Genomic DNA, 27,996 nt, shown 5'->3' on the forward strand with positions numbered 1-27,996 from the left:
AAAATGAAGGAGAAATAAACAAGGAAAGGAAAAGAAAGAAAGAAGACACAAGATGAGTGAAAAAAGACATCCTGTGACCTTCGGCTGACTCTAATTGGTTATGCCACCTGCCCGCCTGATGCTGATTGGCTATGGCTGCTGACTGTCTGAAGTTGATTGGTCACGCCTTGGTGACAGTCCAATCAGGGCATCATTACACCTTAGCTGACCCCTCCCACGTAAAAAAGGAGAAATGACTGAACCCATGGAGGTGGGGATTTGATCTTTATGGATCTCAGTTTACAATTTAAAATAAACATTTATCTTAAATGACAACATGTTCTTTTCCACACTGTGCAACCACTGACTCATCAAACGTTCCCACAACTTGTGTTGCATTTGACAATCTGAATTATTATTATTATTCTCTGTGCAGAAATGCCACATAGAAAATCTGTACGACCAGTTTCACTAAAGATTGAAGGGAAGACACTACAGGTGAATAGGGTGAGAAAAAATAACTAATAGATATCACCATGAAACTTCCCCAGTTGATTATGTACATTAAGACAATAATCTTTTTGTATTACAAGTCTTCTGAAATTTGATGTTTAAATGTACAATTGAGACATTATCTTATCAACTATGTGCTAATTTGCATACATTTCCAGAACAGACATTTTTGCCATGTTTTTAGTAATGAAATGTATAAATCAAGCTATGAATGATATATGAACAAACCGCTCTATAGATAGTATAGATAGGAATGAAACTGTAAAGTTTGGTGTATGTAAGTGCAACTGAAGTGGAGATTTATGGCTCAGAAAAATTTCATACATTTTGAAGACACTACATGTGAATAGGGTAAAACAAATAACTAATAGATATCACCATGAAACTCCCCCAGTTGATTACTTACATTAAGACAATTACTTTTTGTATTACAAGTTTTCTGATAATGTATGTTTAAATAAGAAAATAAGGCATTATTTTATCAAATATGCGCTAATTTTCATACATTTCCAGAACAGAAATCTAAACATTGGATAAAGCCAGGCTCAAAATCCTTGTTTCATTTTGTTGGCATATTAGAGTCAAAGATTTTTACAGAGAGGACTTTAGATATCTCTATTCATCACTCCATAAATCAGCCATAAAAAAACAAAAACAATTTTTACCATGTTTTTAGGAATAAAATGTTGTATAAATCAGGTTATGAATGATATATGAACAAACCGCTCTATAAAAACCTTCAGAATATAGATAGGAATGTAACTGGAAAGTTTGGTGGATGTAAGTGCTACTGAAGTGGAGATTTATGACTCAAGAGTCTGAAAAAAAACTCATTTTGAGAAGATTTCATACATTTTGAAGACACTACAGGTGAATAGGGTAAAATATTTAACTAATAGATATCACCATGAAACTTCCTCGGTTGTTAACTTACATTAAGACAATTATTTTTTGTATTACAAATTTTCTGTTTAAAAATGCAAACGAGGCATTATCTAATGCTAACTTTTGGTGAATTTAGGAGACGCAAATAGACAAAGTAGTAAAATAAACAGCTAATTTTGTGTATTTTGGATGTTTTTTTTCCACTAGTCTGAAAGAAGATATGGAAGCAAAATAGCCCAAAATCTCAAAATGTGTGCACCTCATTTTACCAGGTCGGCTCAAGGGGAAAAAGAGAGTTGGTAACTGTAATCCATTTGACCTCTCTAGCTTTTAAAAAGGCTTAAGTGGGGCTGATGATGCTAAACTCACACAATAAACTGAGGGAGACTAAGGCGGTTAAACTCTTCAAAGAGTTGCATTTAAGGAAACTATGCACATGGCATTTTCTTATGCCCCCCTGGCATACGAAAACACTTATGCAGTCAACTTAAGACCTTAATATTGTTAACATTAAATGCTTGGACTCGGTTCAGGGGGCTGAACTTTAAGGGAAAAATATGTGCATATTTCCACAGTCCGCTTGAGGCCGGCCGTCACACTCTTGCGGTGGTCAACACAAGACCTTAATCTTGTTAACATTACACTGCCGGAGCCAAAGCGAGGATATGTACTTGAGAGGGGGGGAAAATATGTGAATATTTCCATACTCCCAATTAAAGCTGTCATAATAAAACACTGAGGTGATCAACTTCAGACCTTAATATTGTTAACATTTAACTCTCCGAGCCTGTTTCTTGAGCCGCCGTTAGGAAAAGAACATGCGTAATATTTCCATATTTCAGTTTAGGTTTTTATAAGAAAACACTTGAATGTAATGGCATTGATGTAAACTCAGTGGAAATGTATTCACAGAGGGCAGTTTTAGAGATAAAGGCTTAGATGGACTACTTATTAAAGACTTTATAAATAAGAGACATTTAGTTTAAGAAGTGTAAGAAGTGTGACTGGTGATGCAATGATCTCCTAAGCAAGTATATTATATTTATATCTTTTTGTCTGTACACACTGGCGTACTTGTCCTTGTGTTGTTTGTATTTGGTCTTTTTCTATTTTTTTTGTTTTGTAATCAAAATGTAAATTGTTTAAAAAAAAAAGAATATAAATTATAATGAATGTTGAGGCTTCATCTTGCTTGGAATAAATGACTGAATCAAACTTCCTATATAATATCCACCAACAGTGTGACAATGAAGTGAAGTTCAGGTGGAGACAAAAAAATTGGCATTGGCAGTCTCGCAATTTCAAGCAACAATGATAAGATTTCTAGAGAGCCAGTTCGGTAGTCAAAGGGAAAAATGTAATAAATTGTTCCCTAACACGGTGGTGGAAGGTAACTAAGAACTAGAGTACTATACTTTAATACAATTTGAAGGTACTTGTACTTAAGTATTTCCATTTGAAGTTACTCTATACTTGTACTCCACTACAATTCAGAGAGAAATATTGTATGTTTTGCGTCACTACAGCTAAAGTTACGTTTCATATTTAGATTTTACAAAGAAAAAGACCAACTAAGAAAGGCTGTTTTCATACACCCGTTTCTTAGCTGTACCTACGAAAAGTAATGCACTATAATTCATATAAATATCCCACGAAATCCATTTGTATGTAATCCACGGAATCACGAACCCGGAAGTACGAGAAGCGACAAACGTAGGGAAGAGGTCGGGATGGAACCAGAAGTCAACGTTCATTTATTTGTCACGTAACTTCCGTACCTTTATTTTAACCCAAACCACGATATTTTTCTAAACCTTAACTAAGTCGTTTTGTTGTCTAAACATAACCAAGTAGTTTCCTGTGAAGATGAAAGTTTATTTAAAAAAGGCTGTAGGCATGTAACAAGCGGAAATTGACACGTGACATTCGTGGGTAAAAACGCATGAAAAATGAGGAATAACTTTTCGTAAGATATCATTCAAACGGTTGTGGATACGATAAAAAAAAAACATATGACAAGCTTATTAAACTAAACGCATTATCAAAGATTAAAGAAGTGGTTTCCCAACCTTTTGGGATATTTACGCTCTAAACTTCTCTCATGGTTTCATTTATATACAGTAACTGGTTGAGACCCAAATTGAGGAAATAAAATAGGATTATTGAGCGTGTACATTAGCAATTTAAGGACAAAAATAATACATTTTTGAGAGTGATTTATCAAAAACAGAGCTGACGATTAGTCGACTAATCGATTAGACGATCGACAGAAAAATAATCACCAACTATTTTGAGAATCGATTAATCGTTAAGAGTAATTTTTCATGCAAAAATAGCAGAAAATGCTGTTTCCAGCCTCTCAAATGTGGAGATTTTCTCTGTTTTATATCATATTAAACTGAATATCTTTTTGATTTTGGAATGACAAAACAAAACATTTAAAGGCATCACCTTGAACTTTTTCAAAATTTTCTGACATTTTATAGACCAGACGATTAATCTAGAAAATAATCTGCAGATTAATCGTTAATGAATATAATCGTTAGTTGCAGCCCTAATTAAAAACATTCCCCTGACACTCCCTCTGCATATTTCTGCTGACATAAAGCGGAGAATAATCGTTAACTATGAGCTGTTGATCAACAGCGATAACTTCAGTAAGCGATGAGTATGAGGGCTGACTCTCAGGAGACCTGATTCCCACTTTAACGGTCCTAAATAATAATGATTCTGGGATGTATTTCAGCATCAAAGATCTCTCTGACCACAACCAGTTAAAAGATACCACATGTCCAATTGTTTATTTGCTTTAACAATAAAGCTAATAAACTATTTTACTGCATGCAGAGTCTGGTTGCATAAAGGCAAACAGAAGAAAAGCAGCTGTTCTTACAGTAACATTCATAATTTTTTTATTTTTTATTCTGCATGAGTAAGCTTTGACCTATTCTCCCCTCTTGAAGGAGTTACCGCAGCTTGAGCCTTTTGGGTGCCACATAAACTGCCGTCTTTAATTGTAGCTTCCTGCGGTTTTAATCTGTAGTAAAAGCAGAGAAGCCAGTTGTTGTGAGTCATGATAAGTCCGGTAAAGAGCTGAAAACAACACCAGGAGTTTAAGAGAGCATCGCTGCTGTGGGTCGAACCGGGCCAGACTATTCAACACTATCAAGACTCTCCAACGCTGTTCATGCTTCTCCCACCCGGAGCCACTGGCATCACAAGTGTCGGCCCCTAATGCTAAAATCCCCCTTGTTCAGTTAAACAGCCTTGGCAACACAGGTTTTCTTTTCCTGCAACTGGCATGAGATCCATTAACTCGTAGCCAAACCTTTCTGTTCTTGCTCACTTTATGTTTGTGGTGAAATTACAGGCCAGTAAAAAAAAGCTTTTTGGACACTTTGGGGCAAAAAAACTTAAAATTGACATACTGTATTATACCCTTTGCCAAATTGATATGGCAACCAGTTGCATATTTACACATCCAGCAGATTTGAGGTTGTGTTTCTGTCCACCGTCTTATAGAGGGGTCCTGTGCTTATGGATGGATTACTGAATGGGCCTACGGGGTACAGGCCCGGGGGCCCAAAGGAACACACACCAACCACGATGAGACTCAAAATGACCACAAAGAGACACAAAACAACTAAAAAAAGACGCAAAACGACTACGAAGAGATTCAAATTACTAAAAAGAGACACAAAACAACTACAATGAGACACAAAATGACCACAAACAGACACAAAACAATTACAAAAGATGGAAAATGACTACAAAGAGACACAAAAGAACTACAAAAGATGAAAAATGGCCATGTAAGAAGTCCAACAACCTGCAGAAATGTTCCCTTTCTGATGTAAAAACAGCTTTGCAACGGAGCTGGAAGCATCTAAAATAATGTGACTTCTACAACGTCCACATTCAACAATCACCGCTTTCATGCTAACGGAGGATTTCTACTTTTCTTGGAAGAAGAGAAGGAACAGTAGAGTCCATTATTGCGGCTTCGCTGATGAAGCTAAATGACAAACCACATCACAGCAGAACCCTCATTAGGCACGAAGGCACTGATTACATCTGCGTAATGCGCGTGCACGTGTTCTCACCACATCAAGGACGAGCGTGTTGACGTCAAAGTTGGGTTTCTTCTTCATGCTGCGGATGACGCAGCTCTGGACCACGACGCCACCACACTCCACCTGCAGGCTCGGGGAGGTGATGCTGGCCAACTGGAAACTCTTCAGGTTGCGAACGCCCCACGCTAAGATCTGACAGAGGGGACAGGGAGACATTTGTGTTTAGCACCAGACGCTTGAGACGCTTCCAAGAAACTGGTGATGCTACTGAGAAGACGTTTGTTGAGTAAAACACATAGTAGTAGTTGTCGTAGGTTTACCTCGATGGCGGTTCTCTGCAGAACAGGTTTGATTCCCTGAGGAACCACGAAGATGTTGGGCTCCCTCTGAGGGGGCGGGTGAGGAAGATCCGACTCCTCCTGCTGCCGATAGGAATGCAGGGACAGTGTAAGGCCAGGCAAAAGTCTTCTTCAAAATACTAATGTTAAGTGTAGGGCTGTCAATCCATGAGAGCCGGTCTGTAACATGCATGTAGGATGAAGTTATCTGTGTGTGCTGTGCAGTGATTAACATGCATGATGACATGTTGGATGGGTGTGGTGGTTTTGTATTTATATCTTTTTATGTGTGTGTACTTTGTACCCATTCCTGCAGGTTTTCAGGGAGGAATCCTGGAAACATCAACTGAGGAAGCCACATTGAAGAAAAAGAGACGGAAAAAACATGAAGAAATAAAAGAAAAAGAGAATTTGCAAACATCAGAAGACACAATCACATATTCTGCACATAATTTAGAGGAAAAGTACAAATCACAAATAGACATGCAAGCGTTTTTTGATTCATTTAAAAGCAGGATTCTTGTGTTAATGTAATTCAATATACAGAGACACTCGTTATCACCACAGACGTGTCGCTATATAAAATGAAAACACCCTTTTTCATCAGGTTTTGTTGCTTGTGAAGAAACAGGCATAAAAGAGAGAGAGCATCATTTGGATTTATAATAATCATATTTTGATTTTCCACACATGCAACATCAAAGTCACACCTTTTTCACTCTCTTTATGGTGATTTTAATTTGAATTATCAGATTAATATGTGTGTAGCTGCACCGTTTTTGACAGCTCTGTGTTGGGAAAATGGTGCGACTTGTGGTCGGAGTGGTTTTACCTCGTCTAGAACGTGAGTGGAGGTCATGATGTCTCCCTTTAGGTGAGACAGGAAACAGACAGGTTTGACTTTAAAGGCTGAAAAATTTACGAAAATAAACTTAAAATTAAGAGAGATAAATCCAGGTAAAAGGTATAAAGAAAAAACTGACCTCTTGACCTGGAATATGATGAACTGCTGGCTGTAGACACAAAATGGAGAAATAAATTATTGTTATAAATTATAAATTTGTGTGAATAAATTATGTTTTATGTTGTTGAATTAAGGTCAATATTAAACCAAACATTATTATTATTATTTATATTAGTAGAAATCATATTCCAAAACTCCTTAAACACAACATACATTTGTTATAATTTGAATATGAAGAGGAGTAAACAGACAATAAAGACATTGGAGGAAAGATTAGCAGATGATTAATAGTAGTTGACCTCCGACCTTTTCTCTGCGTATGAGCTCGAAGGCGGCCAGCAGCTCGCCGGCATTTTTGTTTCCACGGTAAATCGGGAACCAGGCCAGATGCGGGGAGGCAGTCATGGTGGGCTGGCACACACAGCGGCCCATGAACTCATCTGCACCCTGGACATTTAAAACACACACATATACATATATATATATTATTTAATACGTATTTTTTGGGCATGAAAGTTCAGCCAAGCATATAAAAACGTATATTCAAACACTCACGTATGTGTCCTGATCGTAAAGCTCCACCACGACGTTGGGCAGATTGGCCATCGTGGCTTCGGGGTCGCCGAAAATCTCCACCTCATAGAAGATGAGCGTCTGGTCCCAGGTGGGATTCAAAGTGTTGCGCACCGTCACGGTTTTCTGGGACTGATGGAGGAACGACACAATGGCGTAGGGGTCTGGAGAGAGGAAAGAACAACAACGTTAATATATTACTATATATTAATATAATATATATTACGTTATGTTACGTTATTTTGTTACATTGTTACGTTATGTTGTTACGTTACATTGTTACATTGTTATGTTATGATGTTACGTTACGTTGTTACATTGTTACGTTATGATGTTACATTACGTTGTTACATCGTTACGTTATGTTACGTTACGTAGTTACGTTACGTAGTTGCGTTACGTAGTTGCGTTACGTTGTTACGTTACGTTGTTACGTTACATTGTTACGTTACGTTGTTACGTTACGTTGTTACGTTACGTTGTTACGTTAGGTTGTTAGGTTGTTACATTACGTTGTTACGTTACGTTGTTATGTTATGTTGTTATGTTATGTTGTTATGTTATGTTGTTATGTTATGTTGTTACGTTATGTTGTTACATTGTTCCGTTATGTTGTTACATTTTTATGTTATGTTGTTCCGTTATGTTGTTACATTGTTACGTTATGTTGTTACGTTATGTTATTACATTACGTTACGTTAAAATCAATATTTCAACACAAACCACAACTTTTTTTTCGAACCTTAACCAAGTTGTTTTGTTGCCTAAACCTACAGCATTAACCACGTGGCATTGTGTGTTTCTGTAAGCGTGATACGAGGCTGATATGAAACGTATTTTTGGTTTAGGAATGTCGACATTCAACGTATCCCGTGGTTTGCAGAAACGTAAAATATCAACTTTTTTCCGGCAACAGGGTTGCAAATGCCCTATCTTGAAATGTAAACAAATAATTTGTGTATCCGCCCCCGGTGATTTAGATCCGCTCCAATTGAATGGTTTCGTCCTTGGCCCATGTTAACAAAGAAACAAGCTGAACCGAGAACATAACCTCCTTGGTGGAGGTAAACCTGGCAGTGAACAGATCCTAGGTCAGGTTTTTAGCAGGCGCTCAGTTGAAGGTGCTGTCCTAAGATGCAGAGTAGAGGATGAGGTTATAGTTGGAGCTAGGGAATGCATTCTTAATGAGGGTCCTCACAAGTATGGTAGCAGAAAATGATGTATGTGTCCAAACTACGGTGACATCAGCAGCTTGGGAATGCCGAGCTCGAGACGGAGGGCTGGGAACACCGCTCGGAGAAGTTTGTTATTCCAGGTCACAACCACTCTCCTCCATGTTAACACAAACACACACACACGACTTACAATGTGGACACATGAATAAAACACACATATATGTACAGTCACACACGCACACGCACACACACAGTGAGTAGTTTGTTATTTCAGGCCGAGTAAAGAGTCTCTATGGAGCCGTTAGTGAAAGAGTAAACAGAAGCTAAATTGCATTTTCCCACCAGCCCTCAATTAACCTTGGAAGTGACACACACATACACACACACACACAAACACACACACACACACACACACACTGTAGAGACACACCACCCGTGGTGACCCATTCAATTAGCGTCCATCCCCAACAGCCCATTAGCTCATGTAAACAGCAATACAAACAGCCCAGGGGGGTTATGTAAGTTAGTGTGTGTGGAGGGGAAGCAGCAGTAGTCGGGACTCCGTTGGGAGAAACAGGGGTACATAAACACAACCAAGACTGGGAAGAGAGGACGAGAGGAGGAGGAGGAGGACAGAGACATGGGTGAAGAAAGGGTGAGGGACAAGGAGAGAGAGACGGAAGTGGGGGAGAGGAATGGAGGGGAAAAGAGAGGAAGGGAGAAACGAATGAAGAGAAGATCTCTAAATGTGGGAATTTAGATCATCACTAAAAATACATTTACAAAAAGACAGACGGAAAGTAAATGTAAGTGAGTATGTAAGAAGGTACGTAAGAAAGAAAGAAAGAAAGTAATAAAGTACATCAGTAAGTATGTAAGTAAGTACGAAAGAAAGAAAGAAAGAAAGAACAAAAAGAAAGAAAGTACGTTAGTTAGTATGTAAGTAGGTACGTAAGAAAGAAAGCAAGAAAGTAAGTAGGTAAGAAAGAAAGAAAGAAAGAAAGGATGAAAGAAAGGCAGACAGCAAGAAAGAAAGCACGAAAGTAAGTAAGTAGATACTTAAGTAAGTCAGTAAGAAAGGACGAAAGAAAGGCAGAAAAGCAAGAAAGTAAGTACATAAGTAAGTGAGAGAGAAAGAAAGACAGACAGAAAGAAAGTAAGTCTGTAAGTACGTAAGTACGTACGTATGTAAGTAGGTACGAAAGAAAGAAAGAACAAAAAGAAAGTATGTAAGTATGCAAGTAAGTATGTATGTAGGTACGAAAGAAAGAAAGAACAACAAGAAAGTACTTAAGTATGTAAGTATGCAAGTAAGTATGTATGTAGGTACGAAAGAAAGAAAGAACAACAAGAAAGTACTTAAGTATGTAAGTAAGTATGTAAGTAGGTACGTAAGAAAGTGAGTCAGTAAGAAAGGACGAAAGAAAGGCAGAAAAGCAAGAAAGTAAGTCTGTAAGTACGTAAGTACGTACGTATGTAAGTAGCTACGAAAGAAAGAACAAAAAGAAAGTACGTAAGTATGCAAGTAAGTATGTAAGTAGGTACGTAAGAAAGAAAGCAAGAAAGTGAGTCAGTAAGAAAGGACGAAAGAAAGGCATAAAAGCAAGAAAGTAAGTAGATAAGTAAGAAAGAAAGAAAGACAGAAAGTAAGTAAGTAAGAAAGTAAGTCTGTTAGTAAGAAAGTCAGAAAGAGAGAAAGCGAGAAAGAAAGAAAGAAAGAAAGACAGAAAGCATGACAGAAAGAAAGAAAGTATGTACGCAAGTATGTAAGACAGTAAGTCTGTTAGTAAGAAAGTCAGAAAGAGAGAAAGCGAGAAAGAAAGAAAGAAAGAAAGAAAGAAAGAAAGAAAGACAGAAAGACAGAAAGCAAGACGGAAAGAAAGAAAGTCGGTTCCCAAGTACGTAAGAAAGAAAGTACCTAAGTAAGTATGTAAGCAAGAAAAGCTGAAAGCAAGAAAGAGCAAGAAAGTAAGTAAATACGTCAGAAAAAAGGCAGAAAGAAAGAGAGAAAGACAGATTGATTTAAGACCTGGACACACCAGGATTTAAAACGGCAAAATAAAGTTGAACTTTGACCTGCGATATGCGTCCTTGACTGACAGCGAGCCCTCTTGAGAGCGAACAGAGATTCCAAAATAGAGGAAGCTTTTGTAGCTTATTAGTCGTGTTACACCGTCCACTTTGATTTAAACGGCTCCGGTTATGAGACGGGAGATGAATCAAAGACAGACGGACGGACGGACGGAAACAGAGAAGGACTGATCTCACTCTTTGATAGTTGACTCAGTCTTTAATCATGGCCGCCCAGACGCCGTGGAGCACCAGATTAACACACAACTGAAGGCCATCCATCAACTCTACTCATCCATTACACTGTGTGTGTGTGTGTTTCTCTCTAACCCTCTTTAACCAGCCTCCCTCCATCATCTATCTTCCTCTGTCTATTCATCCCTCTGTTATTTAAAGCTTCGTCTCTGTTTTTACATCTGAGTCTGCGGTGGGTTTCTGATTAACACACACACACACACACACACACACACACACACACACACACACACACACACACACACACACACAGTAGCCGTACAGTAGTTTCCATGACCTTCTTCAGATAAAATAAAAACATCTTCTCTTTCTGTAACTCCCCTCTTTCTCTCCCTCCATCTTTCAGAGCTACACACCAAACTCTAATAATATCACCTTTTTTTTTTTAAATTAAATCATTATATTTTTTAGTTTAATTTGTCCCAAACTATGGAGGACGGATGCTGCCAAAGTAAAAAATTAATAAATAAATGACTCGATAAATAAATAAATGTAGCAAAAATAATATAAAATTGATAAAATGTGACATAAATTGATATGTCTGTTGTATTTTACTTCTTTATTCATTTATCTTTGTATTAATTCCCTTATTTATTTACTCTTCTGATTAATTTCCCCTTTTATTTATGTATTTATTTTTATTAAATTTAAAATGTATTTTTTGTTTTTTATTCATTTTTGCATTTATTTTTGCACTTATTTTTTATTTTTTACATTTATTTTATATTTATTTTATAATTATTTCAATGAAGACAAAAAAAAATGTAGCCATTAATTAATTGATAAAATGTGAAATAAACTGATATGTCTGTTGTAATTTGCTACTTTATTAATTTATTTTTGTATTAATGCCGTTAATATTTACCCTTCTGTTTAATTTTCCCTTTAATTTTTTTTTTTTTATTAAATTTAAAATGTATTTATTATTATTATTATTATTTATTTTATAATTATTTAAAAAAAAATATATATAAAAAATAAATGTAACCATTGATTAATTGATAAAATGTGACATAAATTGATGTCTGTTGTAATTTGGTTCTTTATCAATTTATCTTTCTATTAATTGCCTTGTTTATTTACTCTTCTGTTTAATTTTCCCTTTTATTTATGTATTTATTTGTATTCAATTTAAAATGTATTAATTTTTGCATTTATTTTTTATTTATTTTATAATTATTTCGTAAAAGATAAAAAAAAAAAACTCATGCGCAATTGAGGAAGTTTTATCGGATTTTGCCGTTTCCATACAGCTTTTCTAATGCGATACTTCAAAATGTGAATAAAAATAAGCGAATAGAAAACCAGATATTGTCTTGCAAAGTATACTATGTTTCTTCACTTTTCCCATGAATACAGCTGCATTTATTTATTTATACTTTACACTCTCTAATGCCACAATGTCCTCAAAGCTTGATGTTTTGAAAATCAGAACACAGTTCATACAATGTTAGGAAGAAGTAGTTTGTCCTGATTGTATGCATACTGCATGCTACAGTACGTACTTTGTAAGGGCAGCTGCAGTACGTACTAAAAGTAAAAAGAAAAAGTATGTGATTTGGAACATAGCCATTGTTTCTGTGGTTACCTCCCTTTAGTCCTTTTGTTCACAAATGACACTTTCCAGCCACCAGGTGGCGCAAGTTATCAGCATCACTACAGATACATGATGAGAAACATGTGAGAGACTTTGAATAACTCACTGCACAGTACCTGAGAAGCTGTCTTTGTCCATCGCCAGCAGGTCTCTGGCTTGGTACAGGTAGCAGCGCAGGTGGTAGCGGGTCCCGCCTACACACACATACAGAGAGCATTATTAAAACAAAAAGATAGAAGAAAGTTGTGGGGGTGAAGAAGAAGGAGGAGGAAGTTACTTACGGTCAAAGAAACAGGAAATGGTCGGTCTGTTGACTCCGAACGTGGTCGTGATGGACCTGTCTTCGTTCTTGTCCTCTATACTGCTCTGTTGGAGGAAGAGGAGGAAGATGACATTCAGAAAGAAAAGGCAACTCTGACTTGAAGCTAATATAAAATATTCATACAACATATCATGGCCTTCATAATAAAAGACTACATGCTCAAAAAAATCCAATTAATTGAATTTATAAACTTATAAACACTAAGAAAAGTGATAAAACTGTCAAAATAAAGTGTGCTTTCAGCTTCAACAACTGGACACCCAGGCACACATACAATCTAATTTATCAAATTTATGGTTAACTTATTGAAGTAACAAATATTACCCCCAATTTTACTGGATTTTGATGTGAGTTTAAAGAATATGATGATTTATAAACACTAAGAAAAGTGATAAAACTGTTGAAATGTATGGTGAACTCTTTAAAGAATAATATGTGCTTTTTTTTCTCCTAATAATTTTATATTTTTGAAGTTTATTTATCAAATTATGTTTTCTAAATTGTCATTATTATCCATATTTATTTCTTTAAATTCATATCCTTGTTTCCCTGTAACATTATGTTGAGTACATTTCTGCAATGTTTATACATTTGAATGTGTTTGTGTACCTTTGGGGCAGTTTTTGATGGTCTGGTTCCCTCAGTTCCAATGAATTTTAATGTTAAAAACAATGTTTCATTTAAAATAAAGTGTGATTTCAACTTTGTGGCAACACTTTGTGTTCGTCCCTTTCCTGTTTCATCATCACAATGACTTCATACACAAAGCCAGCTCCATAAAGAAATGGTTTTCCCAGTTTGGTGTGGAAGAGCTTGACTGGTCTGAACCTCGTAGAACGCCTTTGGGATGAACTGGAAGCAATCTGCAATCTCATGTTATCACTATGTAATGATTTAATGTGATGAATCCACATAACTTCCTCTCTCTCTCACCAGAGAACACTCCAGAGCAAAGATTGCGGCCGGTCCCGTCTTCTCCAGCGGCTCCATGCGGTACCTCCACCTGCGCCTCCTGAAGCTGTCCGTCTTCCTCGGCTTCAGGTGGAACCTCCAGCCGAACAGCGAGGCGTACTCCCAGCCCTCCCTCTCCGTCTCATCTGGACGCTGCTGTAAACACACACACACAAACCACTGTGAACATCTGTGTGTTTCATCCTCTCTCTTCGCTCATTTGTGCAACTACACCGACATCTAGTGGCTAGAAGAGGAAACTACAACTGATCACATTAGAGGATGAAAAAGATAAGCAGTCGGTGACCTTTGTTGCATGTCATACCCCTCTCTCTCTCTCTCTCTCTCTCTCTCTCTCTCTCTCTCTCTCTCTCTCTCTCTCTCTCTCTCTCTCTCTCTCTCTCTCTTCAATCATTTAGGCTAAAATGCCCCAACATGTGTCTTTTTCTCTCTACCTTTCTGAGAGCGTCCATCTTCTGCTGGTCTCGCCGTCTCATTCGTATCCATCGCCGCCGTCGGTTGGTGTGGTACATCTTCTCTGCCGGCACCCACGACTTGGGACGGCGGTCTGGAGGGATGGTGATGCCGTACTCCCAGCCTGGACATACAGCGGTGGAGGAAGAAGTACTCTGACTCTTTAGTTAATCATTAGCTTATTAATACTAATGCATCAGCTGCTCGAGGCTTCAACTAATATATATTATATACAGTCAAGTACTTTAATCCAGTGGTTCCCAATCTAGGGGTCGGACCCCTTCAAAGGCTCAGTAGATAAATCGAAGAGGTCATGAGTTGATTAAGAAGAATAGATATAGGCAAGAGCATCAGACAATAAAACAGAAAATAATAAAATAATAAATAATAAAATAATAATAAAAAATGAAATGATTTGAATAAATCAATTAATTAATAAAGGAAAAATAAAAATAAAAAAATACAAATTTAATTAAATTTAAATACCATGTCTGTAGTAAGTTTACATCAATTAATTATTTTTGGGACTTTTATAGACTTTTTCTCCAATCACAGCAACACAACAATGTGTTGTATTTTACTTTTATTTAATTTATCATTTGCTTTAAAAATCCTAATCTAAGAAGTAACTAATAACCATTTCTGCCACTTAAATGTAGTGGAGTAAAAAGTACAATAATTCCTTCTAAAATATGTTGAAGCAGAAGTATAAAATAGCAATAGTACTACAGTACTTGAGTAAATGTTATTTTCCACCACCGGGACACACACACACAGAATGAGAGTTATTATTGCTGTGTTTAATTTAGCATTTGTTGTGTTTTTTGTGTGTGTGTGTGTGTGTGTGTGTGTGTGTGTGTGTGTTTGCACCTTGATCGTCCACAGCCCTGTTGAGATCTTCGCTCCACTCCACCTCCTCCCACACCCAACCTGGAGGACACTCCACCTCGTCCTTTGGCACCGCCTTCTCCCCGTTCTGACACACACACACACACACATTTTTTAGATTTACAGCAACGAGTGAAGCCATAAAAAGTGCAGAAACTCACACACACATTTACAGTATTTACACACACACACACACACACATACCACGTCAGTGTACCCCTCCGGCATGCCGATCCACTGTCCGCCCGGTAACCTCATCTGGTTTTCAAACACCTCCTCTGAGAAGGTCATGTGACCGGCGTCCACGTCATACAGCAGTCTGAAGGTTTATCATCACAGACACGTACAGGACACATGAATACACACAAAAGGCACGAAATGCAAAAAAAGTTACAGACTTACCAACATCAGAACAAACACACACATAGTGTGAAACACACACTTACGTCTTCTCGGGGCTGATGCACCAGTCTCCAGCCCAGGTCCAGCCTGGAGACGGTTTGAAGCTCTCTTTGGGCAGTTTCACTCTTCCAGTGACGTCGCTGAACTTTGGGTAGGTCAGACCTGTAGTTCCCCAGCTGCCCACCAGGGCCAGTCGGGTCTGGTTCTCATACTGCAGAAAGAGAGAGACAGACAGACACTTAGAGCTCCTATATGCATGGACGGATTACTGAATGGGCCTACAGGGCACAGGCCCAGTTGGCCCAACAGGTTAGGAGGCCCTGTTTGAAGTTACTTATAACATTAACTGTTGAGAGGTCACAAAGAGACACAAAACTACCAAAAAGGAACATAAAAGGACTACAAAAAGATGCAAAACTACCAAAATGAGTTTCAAAACTACCAAAAAGGGACGCAAAACTACCAAGACAAGACACAAAATGACCACAAAGAGACACGAATTGTCTACAAAGAGATGCAAAACGACCAAAAAAAGATGCAAAACGTCTACAAAGTTATGCAAAACAACCAAAAAGTGACGTAAAACGACCAAAGAGACACAAAATTACTACAAAGAGATGCAAAATGTAAAAAAAAAAGACCCAAAATGACTACAAAGACATGCTTACCGTCTCAGCAAAGACCGACAGTTTCCCTTCAGCGTATTGGTTGAAGTGTTTGACATCAGCAGCCAATCCAAACCAGACTTTGACCCTCAGCTGACCAGGAAGTTTGGCCTCTGCTCCGCTGCTCTGTGGGTTCTACACAACACACACAGCAGGTCAGTAACGCTTTATTTCAGAGGACAAAGTGTGTGTGTGTGTGTGTGTGTGTGTGTGTGTGTGTGTGTGTGTGTGCGTGTGTGTGTGTGTGTGTGGTGTGTGTACCTTGAGGAAGACGGTCTGCATCTGTCCACAGTGTTTCCCACAGTGCTGCTGGGAGAAGATGACAGTGTGTGCTGGGATGCGGTGGTACGCCACCCTGCGGTCGCCCTGCAGCATCCAGATCACGATGTCTGGGAGACTGTTCTGAGGCTGGAAGAGAGACATAGAGAACACACAGAGAGAGAGAGAGAGAGAGAGAGAGAGACAGCATTTCATTTAATAATACAGTTATTATAATCCTTCTCTGCTGCCTCCTCCTCATCATCATCGTTTTAATAAATAATGCAGCAAATGTGTTTGAGGTGTGTTTTTTTTACCAAATTTGTTCTTTCTGCAGATTATATGGTTTCTTTTCTATGACAGCGTATTTGGGCGATTATAGGTAAAAGAAAAATAAGATTCAGAAAAACAACGATCCGAGATTAAAGTTGTAAATTTACGGAAAAAAAAGGAAAAAATTTGGATATTCTTTAATTAAAGTGGAAAATGTATGAGAAAAAATTTGCAAATTTGCGAGATAATAGTAGACTTTTACGAGAAGAAAAATGGATATTCTCTGAGATTAAAGTGGCAAAGTTACAAGAAAAAACTTGCACATTTGTGAGATTACAAAATCGCAAATTTAAGAGAAAAAAACTTGAAAAATAGTGCAAAACTGTGGTAATGAAAAATATAGTTTTTTTCTTTTAATTTATGACTTTATAATCTCGTAAATGGCAAATTTTAAATGTTCTTTTTTTTGTTTTTACCTAAAATGGCCCTAATAAAAAGTCGTAGTTTTCTGACTACTACTTGTGCTTTAGCTTTTAATTGAGAAGCTGCCGTCACAATGGTGCTGTACATGCCCAGCTAACGTAAACACCTCTAATCCATCACTAGAACAACAACACCGTCATTAGAGGCTCACCTCCTCGGCCATCGTCCTCAGCCTGCTGGCCCAGTCCTCGGCCTGCTCCAGCACTGTGGACAGGTCGGTGGCCTCTCCGTACTTCAGAGCCTGCGCCGCCGCGACAATCTGCTGCAGGTGGAGAGTACGAATGTGCCTCATGGAGCGATCCAGAGAGGTCGCACACTGCCACTGGTCGAGAGACGGCAGCTCTTCACTGGAGAGAGAGAGAGGTGAGAAAGAAACAGGAATACATGAACAGAAGTACAGCATTGCTGCCAAGAGGGAAGAATGTCAGAGTGCTTCAATAAAGGTTAACATTATAAAAACCAACAAAGAAAGTAAAAAGAAAATGATTAAAACAAACACACCAATATAGATAACACTTCAAAAAACTACAATACTGTACAATTTCCTGCCAAGTTCTCATCCCAAAACTTTGTTTTGTAGTCCTTTAAAAATGTGCATACTCAAGAAGAGTACAGTAAAGTACTTGAGTAAATGTACTTAGTTACATTCAGTGACGTTACACAGTGTTTACCTGCAGTCTGTGATGACCTGATCCAACAGCTCCACCACTCGGAGCTCCACCTCCTCCAGATCACCGCCGGCCTTCACCTCCAGCTGCACCCGCTGCAGGTGCTCCTCCTGGACACACACACACGCACACACACATGTTCAGATGGTGATGGCTCTGCATTTAATGCAAACATTTCAGCTCAAAATAGGTCCCAGCAAAGATAGACACCCACCAGTCTCTCTATGACAGCCAGCAGCATGTTGAGAGCCTCGATCCTCGGTTTGATCTCTTCCCACTCTGAGGACAGAACCACTACTGGCTTCACGTTTCCCCAGGGGAGGTAGTAGTAGTGACACCCTGGAACACACACACACAAAAATAAAAATACAGCACTCATCATCAATCAACAGCATCTTACAAGCACATTTACACAGAATTTATTGCCCATATGAAGTAGTTTTGGTGCTTTGCTCCCGATTTAAAGGGGCAGTTTGTAGGATTTAGTGACATTTAGTGGTGTGGTTGCAGATTGCAACCAGCTGAGTACCCCTCCACTCACTCCTCCTTTTACAAGACTTTGGTAACGTGAGTCGCTGAGTGCAAAACCGTGGTAAGGCTAGCCACAGTTTTGCACTCTGCGGCTCACATTAACTCAGAGAACTACGGTGATCTTCAGGTAACGTAAGTGTTTGGTTTGTCCGCTCTGCGTTACTGTAGAAACATGGTGGACTCCGTGAAGAGGACCTGCTCACTATGTATATATGAACGGCTTATTCTAAGCTAACAAACACAACATGATTCTTATTTTCAGGTGATTATACACTAAAGAAAACATACTTCTGCTAATAGATCCCCTGAAATGTGACACACTGTTCCTTTAAATGTAGATTTCACTGCACTATTTACAGCCTGACCTTTGACCTACCGTCAAACACAGCCCTGCTGAACTGGGTGGTGGAGGCCAGAGGGAGGCAGGTGTAGTCAAACTTGTTGCCGTAGTTACCGATGCTGACCTCGAACTGGATGGCGTCGTCGACGTCCTGGAGGAGCGTGGCCGAGTAAAACGCCACGAAGAGAGAGAACTTCCTCTTCCTGAGGAACTTCTGTTGGACAGAGAGAGAGAAAAAGATGGATGAAGATGGATGATACATTTCTTTGTGTTGTTGTTCATGTGTTTCTAACCTCCTCCCCTCTCACCTCCACCACCAGCAGGTCATCTGATGGTACATCTTCAGTTTTCTGCTCAGGTTTGTCCGCCAGTTTCGTGGTTAGTTCCAGTAAAACTCGACCCCGGTACGCCACGCCCTCGCCCTGACAGACAAGAAAAGAGCTTTAAAGGTGTAATATTCATTAAAATGTCAAGATATTGTTGCCACACTCTCACTCCACAATTCCAGAGCAATTCTAATAAAACAGAAGACAAAAAAAAGGGTTTGAAGATTTAAGGAATTATTTTGAAGATATATAAATATCAAGTAAGTTATCAAGCAAAGAAGCCAAACATTACTTCGTTAAAAGCTTCTCAGCTGTGAGGATTTAATGTTTTTCTTTGTCTTATGCAACAGTAAAAAGAGTGTTCTTGGGTGAACTATTGGTTACACAAAACAAGTAAATAATGACATTTTATAGATTACATTACACTAATCTTTGGATTATTATTTTTGCACATTATTTTTTCTTCATACTGTGAAAATTTGTACATTCTTTAATCAATATTTTGCATATTTCATCCTCTTCATTTCAAATACTGCGCCGCTCTTTACGCTTAAGAGTGCATACATATAAATATTTATTTTTATGTAAATTTGTATTTCATATTTATGATTGTTTTACTTTTTTTCCTTTGTATATTTTGATGGTTAAGGACCAAAACACCAAAGCAAATTCCTTGTATGTGAAACCTACTTAAAACCTACTAAATAAACCCGATTCTGATTCATATCAAACAATTAACTGATTAACAGCAGATTAATTGATAATGAAAATAATCGTCAGCTGCAGCAACAAACAGAAGAGTTGACGTGCATGAGAATGTAAAGCAACAACAACACTTAACCAAAATCCAGCTCTGGATGGTTTTATTTTATTATTTTCTACTGATTGTTCTTAAAAGTGAAAAACAAATGTGGAGTTACTCTTCCAAGGTTGAGCGCTTCGTGCGGGTCGTTGAAGGCGGTGAACTCTCTGAGGCTGCCGTACAGGTTGACGAAACAGGGACCGAACGTCGGCAGGAAACCGAGACTGTCGTCAACTGCAACGACACAAAAACGGCCAAAAGATCTCGTCATAAACAGGGTGTGGAACAATGAAAATGAAGAAAGGATTGATTGATTGATGAAATTATATGCACTTGACAAAAACTGATTCAGAGAATTTCATCAGATCAAGCCGAGATGGAAACAGTTATGAGTTGAAAGGAGGAGAAAATATTATACATCACAAAAATGAACACAAAACCAAAGAGGTGTAGAGAGGATGGAGGACGTACTGCCAGAGTGGACGGTCCGTGGAACCAAGTCATCTGAGTGCGTAGAGAGGAAGGATGGTTCAGAGTCAGACAGAAAGGAAACGGATGTCTTTGAACGCCATTCAAACCCAAACAAAAGCACTGGACCACTACGCAAAACAAAACCCTGAATACTCAAAGCATCATCAGTTAGCTTGTTTCAAGAACATAACTTGAAACAAGGCGATGGGGACAGCAGTATTGTGGCATTATGCTACTATATGCTGATGATTCATCACTATTCACATGATGTTTTCAAACAAAGACAAAGAACAAACTCTGCTTGTCACACATAGTGAGAGAAACTCATGCATGTCGTCTTCGTCTGGACGAGGACAAAGTGAAGCACTCCAAGGACCGGAGACTTGAGCAACGTCAGCGTTCGGCACACAAACATCCCCAAGTTAGTCTTCATGCATGTCACTGAAAGAACGTCCGTGCTTTGTTATGTTCACAAAACCACAGATCCATCTGGTGGTTCAAGACTTGAGATTTCTAAAGTCAAATCAACTTTTAAGAGGACTTCAGAGGACTAACTCTTAAATCCCAAACGGACGCACGAAAGCTAAAAAACGTGTGTAAATCATTCATGTCCTTGGTGGAAATTGCTGATGAAACTGTTTCTGTTCTCCATACAACATCATTCCAGTACTGTGCTACTATGAGTATACTGGTGAACTGCGTCAGACTGGTCTACTTTAGAGCCACAAACACTCACAGTTTGTTGCAGACAATGGGATCAGACAATCTGAACAAGCTCAGACTAGAAGGTCTGTCATCTGCAGTCAACGCAGACCAGGCAGAGCCAAACAAACCTAATAAAGTTTAAGAGATAAAAGCTTGGGACCAACTCACGATGTTAATCTTTTCTGCAAAATGCAGAAAAGCATGATTCGAAACATAATTTTTTTTCATGTGCAAGACAGTTGAGCAAGAATACCAGAAGACCTGCACCACTTGCAAAGGACTGTCGGAGCAAACTAGAGCACAGACAGAACGGCACAAAGTCGGCACACTGATCCATCTGCTCCTGCTGTTGACATCAGCCCATAGACTGTATATAAGAAGTGGACGTAGTCATTGTGATGGTTTTGGTTTTGATGCCTCGAGTTCAGCATTTTGACCGTCACCTTCTTGTTTTTTTGCAACCAGAAGTGACACGAGAGGGCGTAGCTAAGTAAAACCGAACGCCGAATAAGATATTTTTTGGCGTCCAAAATGTTACAAATCATGAAAACACACTATGAAAGGGTTAAAGTTGTAAGACGAAAACACGGACAACTCCCAGAACAAAGTGGTAGAGACCTGTCAATCACAAGGTAGCCCCGCCCTAAAGCAACAATATGTCATTTTGGGGAAAACAACCCAAAACAAACGATATAAACATAATTGGACCTGAACCAAACCAGACAAGACCAGTTAAGTAGAAACACTCCGGTGCAGTGAAAGCCAGCCAATACCAGTCCAAACCAAACTGGGTTCAGTCCGGTTCAGACCAGTTTTGACTAGTTACTTACCATCTATCTCTCCACCGGGGGCAGAGATCTTAGACATACAGAGGTGGGTGGTGCCGATGACGTCATTGTGACTGGCTCTGTCCCTGAAATGAGAAAATTAGAGAAAAAAAGCTCTGAAACACGCTTTTAAAACCACATGGTGACATCAATTAAGATGTACTACTGTGGGACATTTGTTCCTAGGGTGAGTGCGGAGGGAGAGACGTGAGGTAAAGGACAATTGAGGTATTCTAAAACCCTTAGTGGCCATTTTCACATCACAGAGACATTATACACATATTTGAATAGAAGCTGTAGAAGGCAAATTTGTTTTAATGACACTAATTTCTCTAACGCGACTTGTGATTTTTTAGGTCGTAGCGGGCTTTAAAGCTAGAGTGAAGATCCTGGTATCATATGAAACTACAAAACCTAATGAATCCATCGGTACCAAACATGTCATACTAGCTTGCCGTGAAGATGCTTAAATAACGCTCCACACTTGCGCTAAATTTTGGCGAGGAAAAACTGTACAAACATACATTTGTATAAAGCAGCATATTTGACCACTCCCATGTTGATAAGAGTATTAAATACTTGCCAAATCTCCCTTTAAGGTACATTTTGAACTGTAGAACTTGCCTTAGAATCGTCATGTTTTTAAGTTTTATTCATAATAAAAGTAATCTAGTGAAAGTAGTTTCTTCACCCCCGGGTACACTGCAAACAGGAACTCCTAATATATACTTCGGCGTACTTTTAATGGTGCCAAAATGTGATTAAACATAGGGCTAAAAGTATTGGTAACACAGTTGTCTCAATCTCAGTCTGCTCTAAACTAAAAGTTTCATACAAAAATTCTTTATTTCCTGACTTCTGACGCCGAGTTTGATTAAATCAAATGTAAAAATTAAAGTTATATATCAGTAAGGATTCACCAGTCCAGTATTCTGATCCTCATCTTCTCACACATGGAGGGAAACTGTGAGGGGAAAAAGAGAGGATACACTGTATAATGTACTGGATAATGATGTTTGTCTTGGTAGCACAATGAACTGTTTGTTGCGTGCGTCTCACTCTTATAGGCATGGCCAGACTCTGGTTCCATTGAGGATTGGCGTTCTTCTCCAGAATCTTAGTGCACACCTAAAAAAAAGAAAGAAAATACAGCATGCGTTCAAAAGTTCTGTATTTAATGTCGGGTTTGGGGTAAAAAACGTTCGGCTCAAACGACTCACAGTTTTTCCAGCGAAGTGGATCTCTACCAGAGGATCCACCAGGTTCTTCCTGTTGCTGTCGAACCCGAGAATCTGCCTCATCCCGTCCATGAAGGCGTCGTCCACTGCAGACGGGAAACAGGAAGCGATGTGATGAAATCTCTCAAGCTCTTCAGATCTATCAGATGATAAACACACACTCACTTTGAGGCAGGTCTTCAGCTCTGAAGATCCTCAGGGTGAAAGTAGCTCCTCTCAGAGACAGACCAGCCGGTCTCAGCAGGTTTCCTTCTATATCTTCTTTATCCTCCACACACTCGCGTTTATCAGCCTGGACACACACAGATACACATATCTTAATGCATGTAAATAAACACCTGTATCACATGTTTAGCAAGCATTGTTCAACACCTTAACATGCATACAATTAGCAAGGCAACATGCTTACATTACTAATATGTAAACACTAGCATTAATGTCAAAGGCTGGCAGGAACCTGGTCGTTAGTTTTAGAGTTACTGTGTTATAAAATGAACTTCTGCTCACCGGTGGCTCATCTCCAGCTGCCAACACCAACAGGCTGACCTTCAGGTAACCTTTGACCCCAGCAGAGAGGTCGTCGGGGTCGCAGAGCAGCAGCCATTTCCTCAAGAAGCAGTGTCCTAAAGAGAGAAAGGAGGGGGCTTAAACTCTTCAAACTAACCACTGACATACTGGGACCAAGAACTTCAAAATAAGAACCAGGAACTAAAAAAAAAAAAAAGGTTTTAATTTAAGATAAGTAATTAAAACCAGAGGAAAAAACTAAAATTTAAATAACATTTCTAAGAGCTATTCACAAATTACAATTTTATTTTTTTATTTAATTAATTATACAATAATTAAATTAATTACTATAATGTATTTATTATTTTTCTATTTTTTTATTTTATATAAAAAAAATGTAAAGAGGAATAAATAAGAGAATAAATAATTAAATGTGGAAAATAAAGAAAAATAATAAAAAAAAAATTATTATAAAAAATATAAAGAGGAATAAATAAAAGAATAAATAATTAAATGTGGAAAATAAAGACAAATAATATAAAATAATATTTATTAGTATTCATATTTATTTATCTTTATATAGTATTAATATAAATTATACTGGAAAAAGGCCACTTCAAAAATAAGTAAAACACAATGACTAAAAGGTGTTTTTGCTTGTAATAAATAAGAAATCTGCCAATGAATGGAACATGTGAAAATGTGCTTGATAAGATTTCTTGATTTAAGATATAATATTTAGGCCTTTCAAGATAAAAAGAGATTTTGAAATGAGTCATTTAGAGCTATATTTCACTCGTATTAGGAAGTGTTGAGTGTCATAATGAGACTGTAATGCTCAAAAGTAGGATTTTTTCACTTAAGATATTCAAGATATACTGTCTAAAAACAATATCTCACTACTTGTTAGGTGATTGTGTCTTAAGTGTTATGACATATTTTGATGAGTAATTAGACAAATATACTTGTTAAGAGTGACAGTTTTCACACCAATACAACAGTACAAATCACCAAAACACATTTAGTCCACTAGTCGTCTACTCACTGTGCTCATTGTAGACGGTGCCCACATCCAACTGTAAAAAATAGCAAAAGATTTTAGATGTTTTTTGCTTTTCCACTTCACTTTTTTCCTGTTCTAAAACATGAAGTCTGTCAGTTTACCTTGAATTCACCGATCACAGCGTCAGTCCTGAGTGAGCGTGAGTCACACACCTGTCGGGCAGGTAGAGAGAGAGAGTTTACCTTTTATCAAGAGCAACACAGCAGGGAGAAAACTTACAGTAAAACCTGACTCACAGTGATGAAGATCGGTTCATCAAACAAGTCTGACGGAGTCTCGAAGAAGTTCATGAAGAACGTCTATCGAAAGGAAAACACTCAAGCTGCAGTTTGACGGTGACAGATATTAAAGAAATTATTTTAACCTTTCGTTAGTTCTTGTTTTTTACCTCATCGAAGAACGGGTTGTTGCCCTTTCTGATGCGGGTCCTCTTGGTCTGCCCGGCTAATGTTACCTTGACAACGGGCTTGATGTTGATGCCTGGCAACTGTCGGCCCTCGATGACCCGCACACGGACCTGGACGGGAGACATATAAGAGCAGTAACGTGTGTTAAGGTGACTGGGACATTCAGCATATAAAGCTTTAGTTTGCTTAAGTATACATTTTAGATATTTTCTTTTATTTATTCTTTTAATACTTTAAGTACATTTTCCTGCTTTTACTTACATGCTTTTACTGAAGTAACATTTTCAATGCAGGACTTTTACTTGTATTAGTATTTTTTTTTCAGCGTGGTATTAGTATTTTTACTTAATTATGTAAAAGACCTGAATACATCCTCATGGTCTTGCGACCCTAATATCAGTTCTGTCTGGTGTCCCTTGTGTAATATGACAAACTCATCACACAGTGGTGCTGTGAACAAAAACTGATGACCCAACACAGTACAGGAGGTTATACAGCTTTAACCAAAAATCAGCATCTGTTTTATATTTCTGTCTTTGAAATGATAAATATCATATAATATATAATATAAAAGTGGTAACTTCCTTCTACCTCCGCATAGACTCAGATGAAGCAAATATATCGATTCTGGTGTTAAAAAAATGATTTCCCACCTGTAAGTCCTGTGGTTTGTTGGCCAGCGGTTTGGACTGACTGCTGGATCCTTTCCTCCGCTTCCTCAGCCCTGCGTGGGCGTTGTAGGACGGCGGCGAGCGTTTAGGCATCTGGGCGGTGGGGGATTCCTGGCCCGGGGGCCCCTGAGGTCCGACGATGACCATGGAGCGCCCGTCGTCGGGACCCTGGTCCTCCGTTGGCTCCAGCATTATCATACTCTCTGTGTCCTCCTCGTCCAACGTGTCCATAGAAATCACTGCACAGATGGACAGAAAGTAGTCCCAGAAGACAAATACTGAACAAGACATTCTGGCCTTCTATTCACTGATTCATCACGGTGGATAAAGACAGCAGGACTGATAGATTTTATAATGACAGATTATATTTTAGCGTACTTGTGACAGTGTCCATCTCCACATTGGGGTTGCTATGGGGCAGAGCCTCGGGATGGGGAGGAGGCTGATACATCGGAGCCGATCCTGGAGGAGGGATGTAGGAAACCTGCAGGGTCAGCGTGGCCTGGTGGAAACAGAGAGAGAAGCACAGTTCTATGGTTTAATCAGTGCTGGTATAAAGGATGGCGAGGGTGAAACATGAAGTTATAGTTTCTTAAAAGCCCAACGTGTGACGTGTGAAAAGATGAGGATCTTATGTGACGTTAACGCGATAATAAGGCATTAATGCAAATTTCTTTAAAGCATTAACACAATCGATCTTTCGTAGGTTGTAGCGGGCTCTGTTTTAAAGTTAGAGTGATGATAATGGCATCATATGAAACTAGAAAACCTAAGGAATCCATCGGTACCATGTCATACTAGCTTGTCATAAAGGAGGTTAAATAACGCTCCAAACACTGACACACTGACAGCTGTTGTTGCGCGTTGGGCTGCAGTTTGCCATGTTTTGATTTGAGCATATGGTTTTATGTTAAATGCAGTACCTGTGAGGGTTTCTGGACAATATCTGTCATTGATTTGTGTTGTTAATTGATTTACAATAATAAATATATACATACATTTGCATAAAGCAGCATAATTGTCCATTCTCATGTTGATAAGAGTATTAAATACTTGACAAATCTCCCTTTAAGATACATTTTGAACAGATGAAAAATGTGCGATAAATGTGCGATTAATCACTATTAAATATTTGAATCGATTGACAGCCCTATGTTGTACACAAGGACGTGTTTCAAGGACGAAGTAGTGTTGCAGCAGCAGTGCTCTGTAGGGTGTGTGGGCCAGTTGAAGGTGTAGTCTTCTGCAGTTTCCTTTCACAGGAAAAAGCAACTTAAGTGATAAGCTGTAGTGTTTCTGTAAACAAAGTTATCAGGGTCTGAACAGGTTTATCATTACAGTCAGGTATTCCTCACTCAACACAACTGTTGATTTTGCCTGAAAAAAAATCATTTTTGGAATTAAAATACAGTTTATTGTGTGTTTTCTAGTTTATATTAGATTGTTCTTTGCTTTGTGGACAAATGACCCTGTGCATCACACACACATTGTACCTTCTGTAAGGCAAACATGGGATTTACACATAACCGTGTGTGTGTGTGTGTGTGTGTGTGTGTGTGTGTGTGTGTGTGTGTGGACATCAATCACATCCACTCTGACACTGAGAGGAAGACTTTGTTTTGGGTTCAGGAAACGAGGATTGGAAACGGAACGCTGTTTCATCTGCAAGAGACGACTATACTATAGGTGTGGCCCGACAAGGTGTGTGTGTGTGTGTGTGTGTGTGTGTGTGTGTGTGTGTGTGTGTGTGTGTGTGTTAGGCTTGTACTTCTTTCTATCTGAGAACATTTTTGGAAAGTGAGGATGTTTTTTTTCTGGCTTTTTCTGGTCACACCCGGCGAGTAAATGGGACTAATTGGGACTTTTAATTGAAGTTTTATGTCTCCCGCGCGGCTCAGCTGCATGTCAGCTGCATCTCTTCTAGAGATTCCAGGTCTCGCCTATTTTTGACGCGAGGTGATCTATTGACAGTATATTGACATCATACCAGCAAGACTACTACAGTTTTGATGTCTAGACATCTGTAGAATATGTCACAGACAGTTTTAAATCAACACTTTCCTGCTTTCATTTCAAAATAAAAGCCCTCAAGCGTTTTTTTTTGTGTGGGCAAAATTCCTTCATTTGTTAACACAAGGCTTTTATTCTGAAATATGTGCCGACAGTGTTGTAGAACATGCAGTGACTTGGAGAGCTCCGTGAATGAACATAGTACGGCGTTTTAATTGTGGATTATTACTATTATTCTCTGTGTAAAATAAATTATATTTATAATGAAATAAATGGAAATTATGAAAAGTAA

The 27,996-nt window shown here is 38.5% G+C and overlaps 1 protein-coding gene across 16 annotated transcripts in view; it reads right to left on the reverse strand.

Moving 5' to 3' along the window:
• dysf (dysferlin, limb girdle muscular dystrophy 2B (autosomal recessive)) overlaps nucleotides 1-27,996 on the reverse strand; it is a 98,441-nt gene that overhangs the window by 48,548 nt on the left and 21,897 nt on the right. For 9 of the 16 annotated variants that reach the window (XM_074624230.1, XM_074624224.1, XM_074624226.1 and 6 more), the window contains 35 exons: nucleotides 26,073-26,196; nucleotides 25,677-25,933; nucleotides 25,005-25,133; nucleotides 24,853-24,915; nucleotides 24,718-24,768; nucleotides 24,599-24,629; nucleotides 23,554-23,669; nucleotides 23,212-23,338; nucleotides 23,029-23,132; nucleotides 22,868-22,936; nucleotides 22,729-22,772; nucleotides 21,812-21,894; nucleotides 20,277-20,309; nucleotides 19,924-20,039; nucleotides 18,986-19,099; nucleotides 18,714-18,891; nucleotides 18,021-18,145; nucleotides 17,810-17,916; nucleotides 17,290-17,485; nucleotides 16,386-16,532; nucleotides 16,128-16,259; nucleotides 15,504-15,670; nucleotides 15,262-15,376; nucleotides 15,040-15,145; nucleotides 14,151-14,293; nucleotides 13,678-13,851; nucleotides 12,704-12,788; nucleotides 12,539-12,616; nucleotides 7,308-7,489; nucleotides 7,059-7,199; nucleotides 6,772-6,801; nucleotides 6,621-6,656; nucleotides 6,093-6,134; nucleotides 5,771-5,872; nucleotides 5,481-5,642 (listed from right to left, as the gene is read on the reverse strand). In XM_074624230.1, coding sequence (XP_074480331.1) covers nucleotides 5,481-5,642; nucleotides 5,771-5,872; nucleotides 6,093-6,134; nucleotides 6,621-6,656; nucleotides 6,772-6,801; nucleotides 7,059-7,199; nucleotides 7,308-7,489; nucleotides 12,539-12,616; nucleotides 12,704-12,788; nucleotides 13,678-13,851; nucleotides 14,151-14,293; nucleotides 15,040-15,145; nucleotides 15,262-15,376; nucleotides 15,504-15,670; nucleotides 16,128-16,259; nucleotides 16,386-16,532; nucleotides 17,290-17,485; nucleotides 17,810-17,916; nucleotides 18,021-18,145; nucleotides 18,714-18,891; nucleotides 18,986-19,099; nucleotides 19,924-20,039; nucleotides 20,277-20,309; nucleotides 21,812-21,894; nucleotides 22,729-22,772; nucleotides 22,868-22,936; nucleotides 23,029-23,132; nucleotides 23,212-23,338; nucleotides 23,554-23,669; nucleotides 24,599-24,629; nucleotides 24,718-24,768; nucleotides 24,853-24,915; nucleotides 25,005-25,133; nucleotides 25,677-25,933; nucleotides 26,073-26,196 — 3,909 coding nt within the window. The remainder of the gene's footprint in view (nucleotides 1-5,480; nucleotides 5,643-5,770; nucleotides 5,873-6,092; nucleotides 6,135-6,620; nucleotides 6,657-6,771; nucleotides 6,802-7,058; nucleotides 7,200-7,307; nucleotides 7,490-12,538; nucleotides 12,617-12,703; nucleotides 12,789-13,677; nucleotides 13,852-14,150; nucleotides 14,294-15,039; nucleotides 15,146-15,261; nucleotides 15,377-15,503; nucleotides 15,671-16,127; nucleotides 16,260-16,385; nucleotides 16,533-17,289; nucleotides 17,486-17,809; nucleotides 17,917-18,020; nucleotides 18,146-18,713; nucleotides 18,892-18,985; nucleotides 19,100-19,923; nucleotides 20,040-20,276; nucleotides 20,310-21,811; nucleotides 21,895-22,728; nucleotides 22,773-22,867; nucleotides 22,937-23,028; nucleotides 23,133-23,211; nucleotides 23,339-23,553; nucleotides 23,670-24,598; nucleotides 24,630-24,717; nucleotides 24,769-24,852; nucleotides 24,916-25,004; nucleotides 25,134-25,676; nucleotides 25,934-26,072; nucleotides 26,197-27,996) is intronic. The other 7 variants (XM_074624231.1, XM_074624227.1, XM_074624239.1 and 4 more) reach the window with 2 other exon arrangements.

Source organism: Sebastes fasciatus, chromosome 22, assembly GCF_043250625.1.
Source record: "Sebastes fasciatus isolate fSebFas1 chromosome 22, fSebFas1.pri, whole genome shotgun sequence".
NCBI classification, from domain to species: Eukaryota; Metazoa; Chordata; class Actinopteri; order Perciformes; family Sebastidae; genus Sebastes; species Sebastes fasciatus.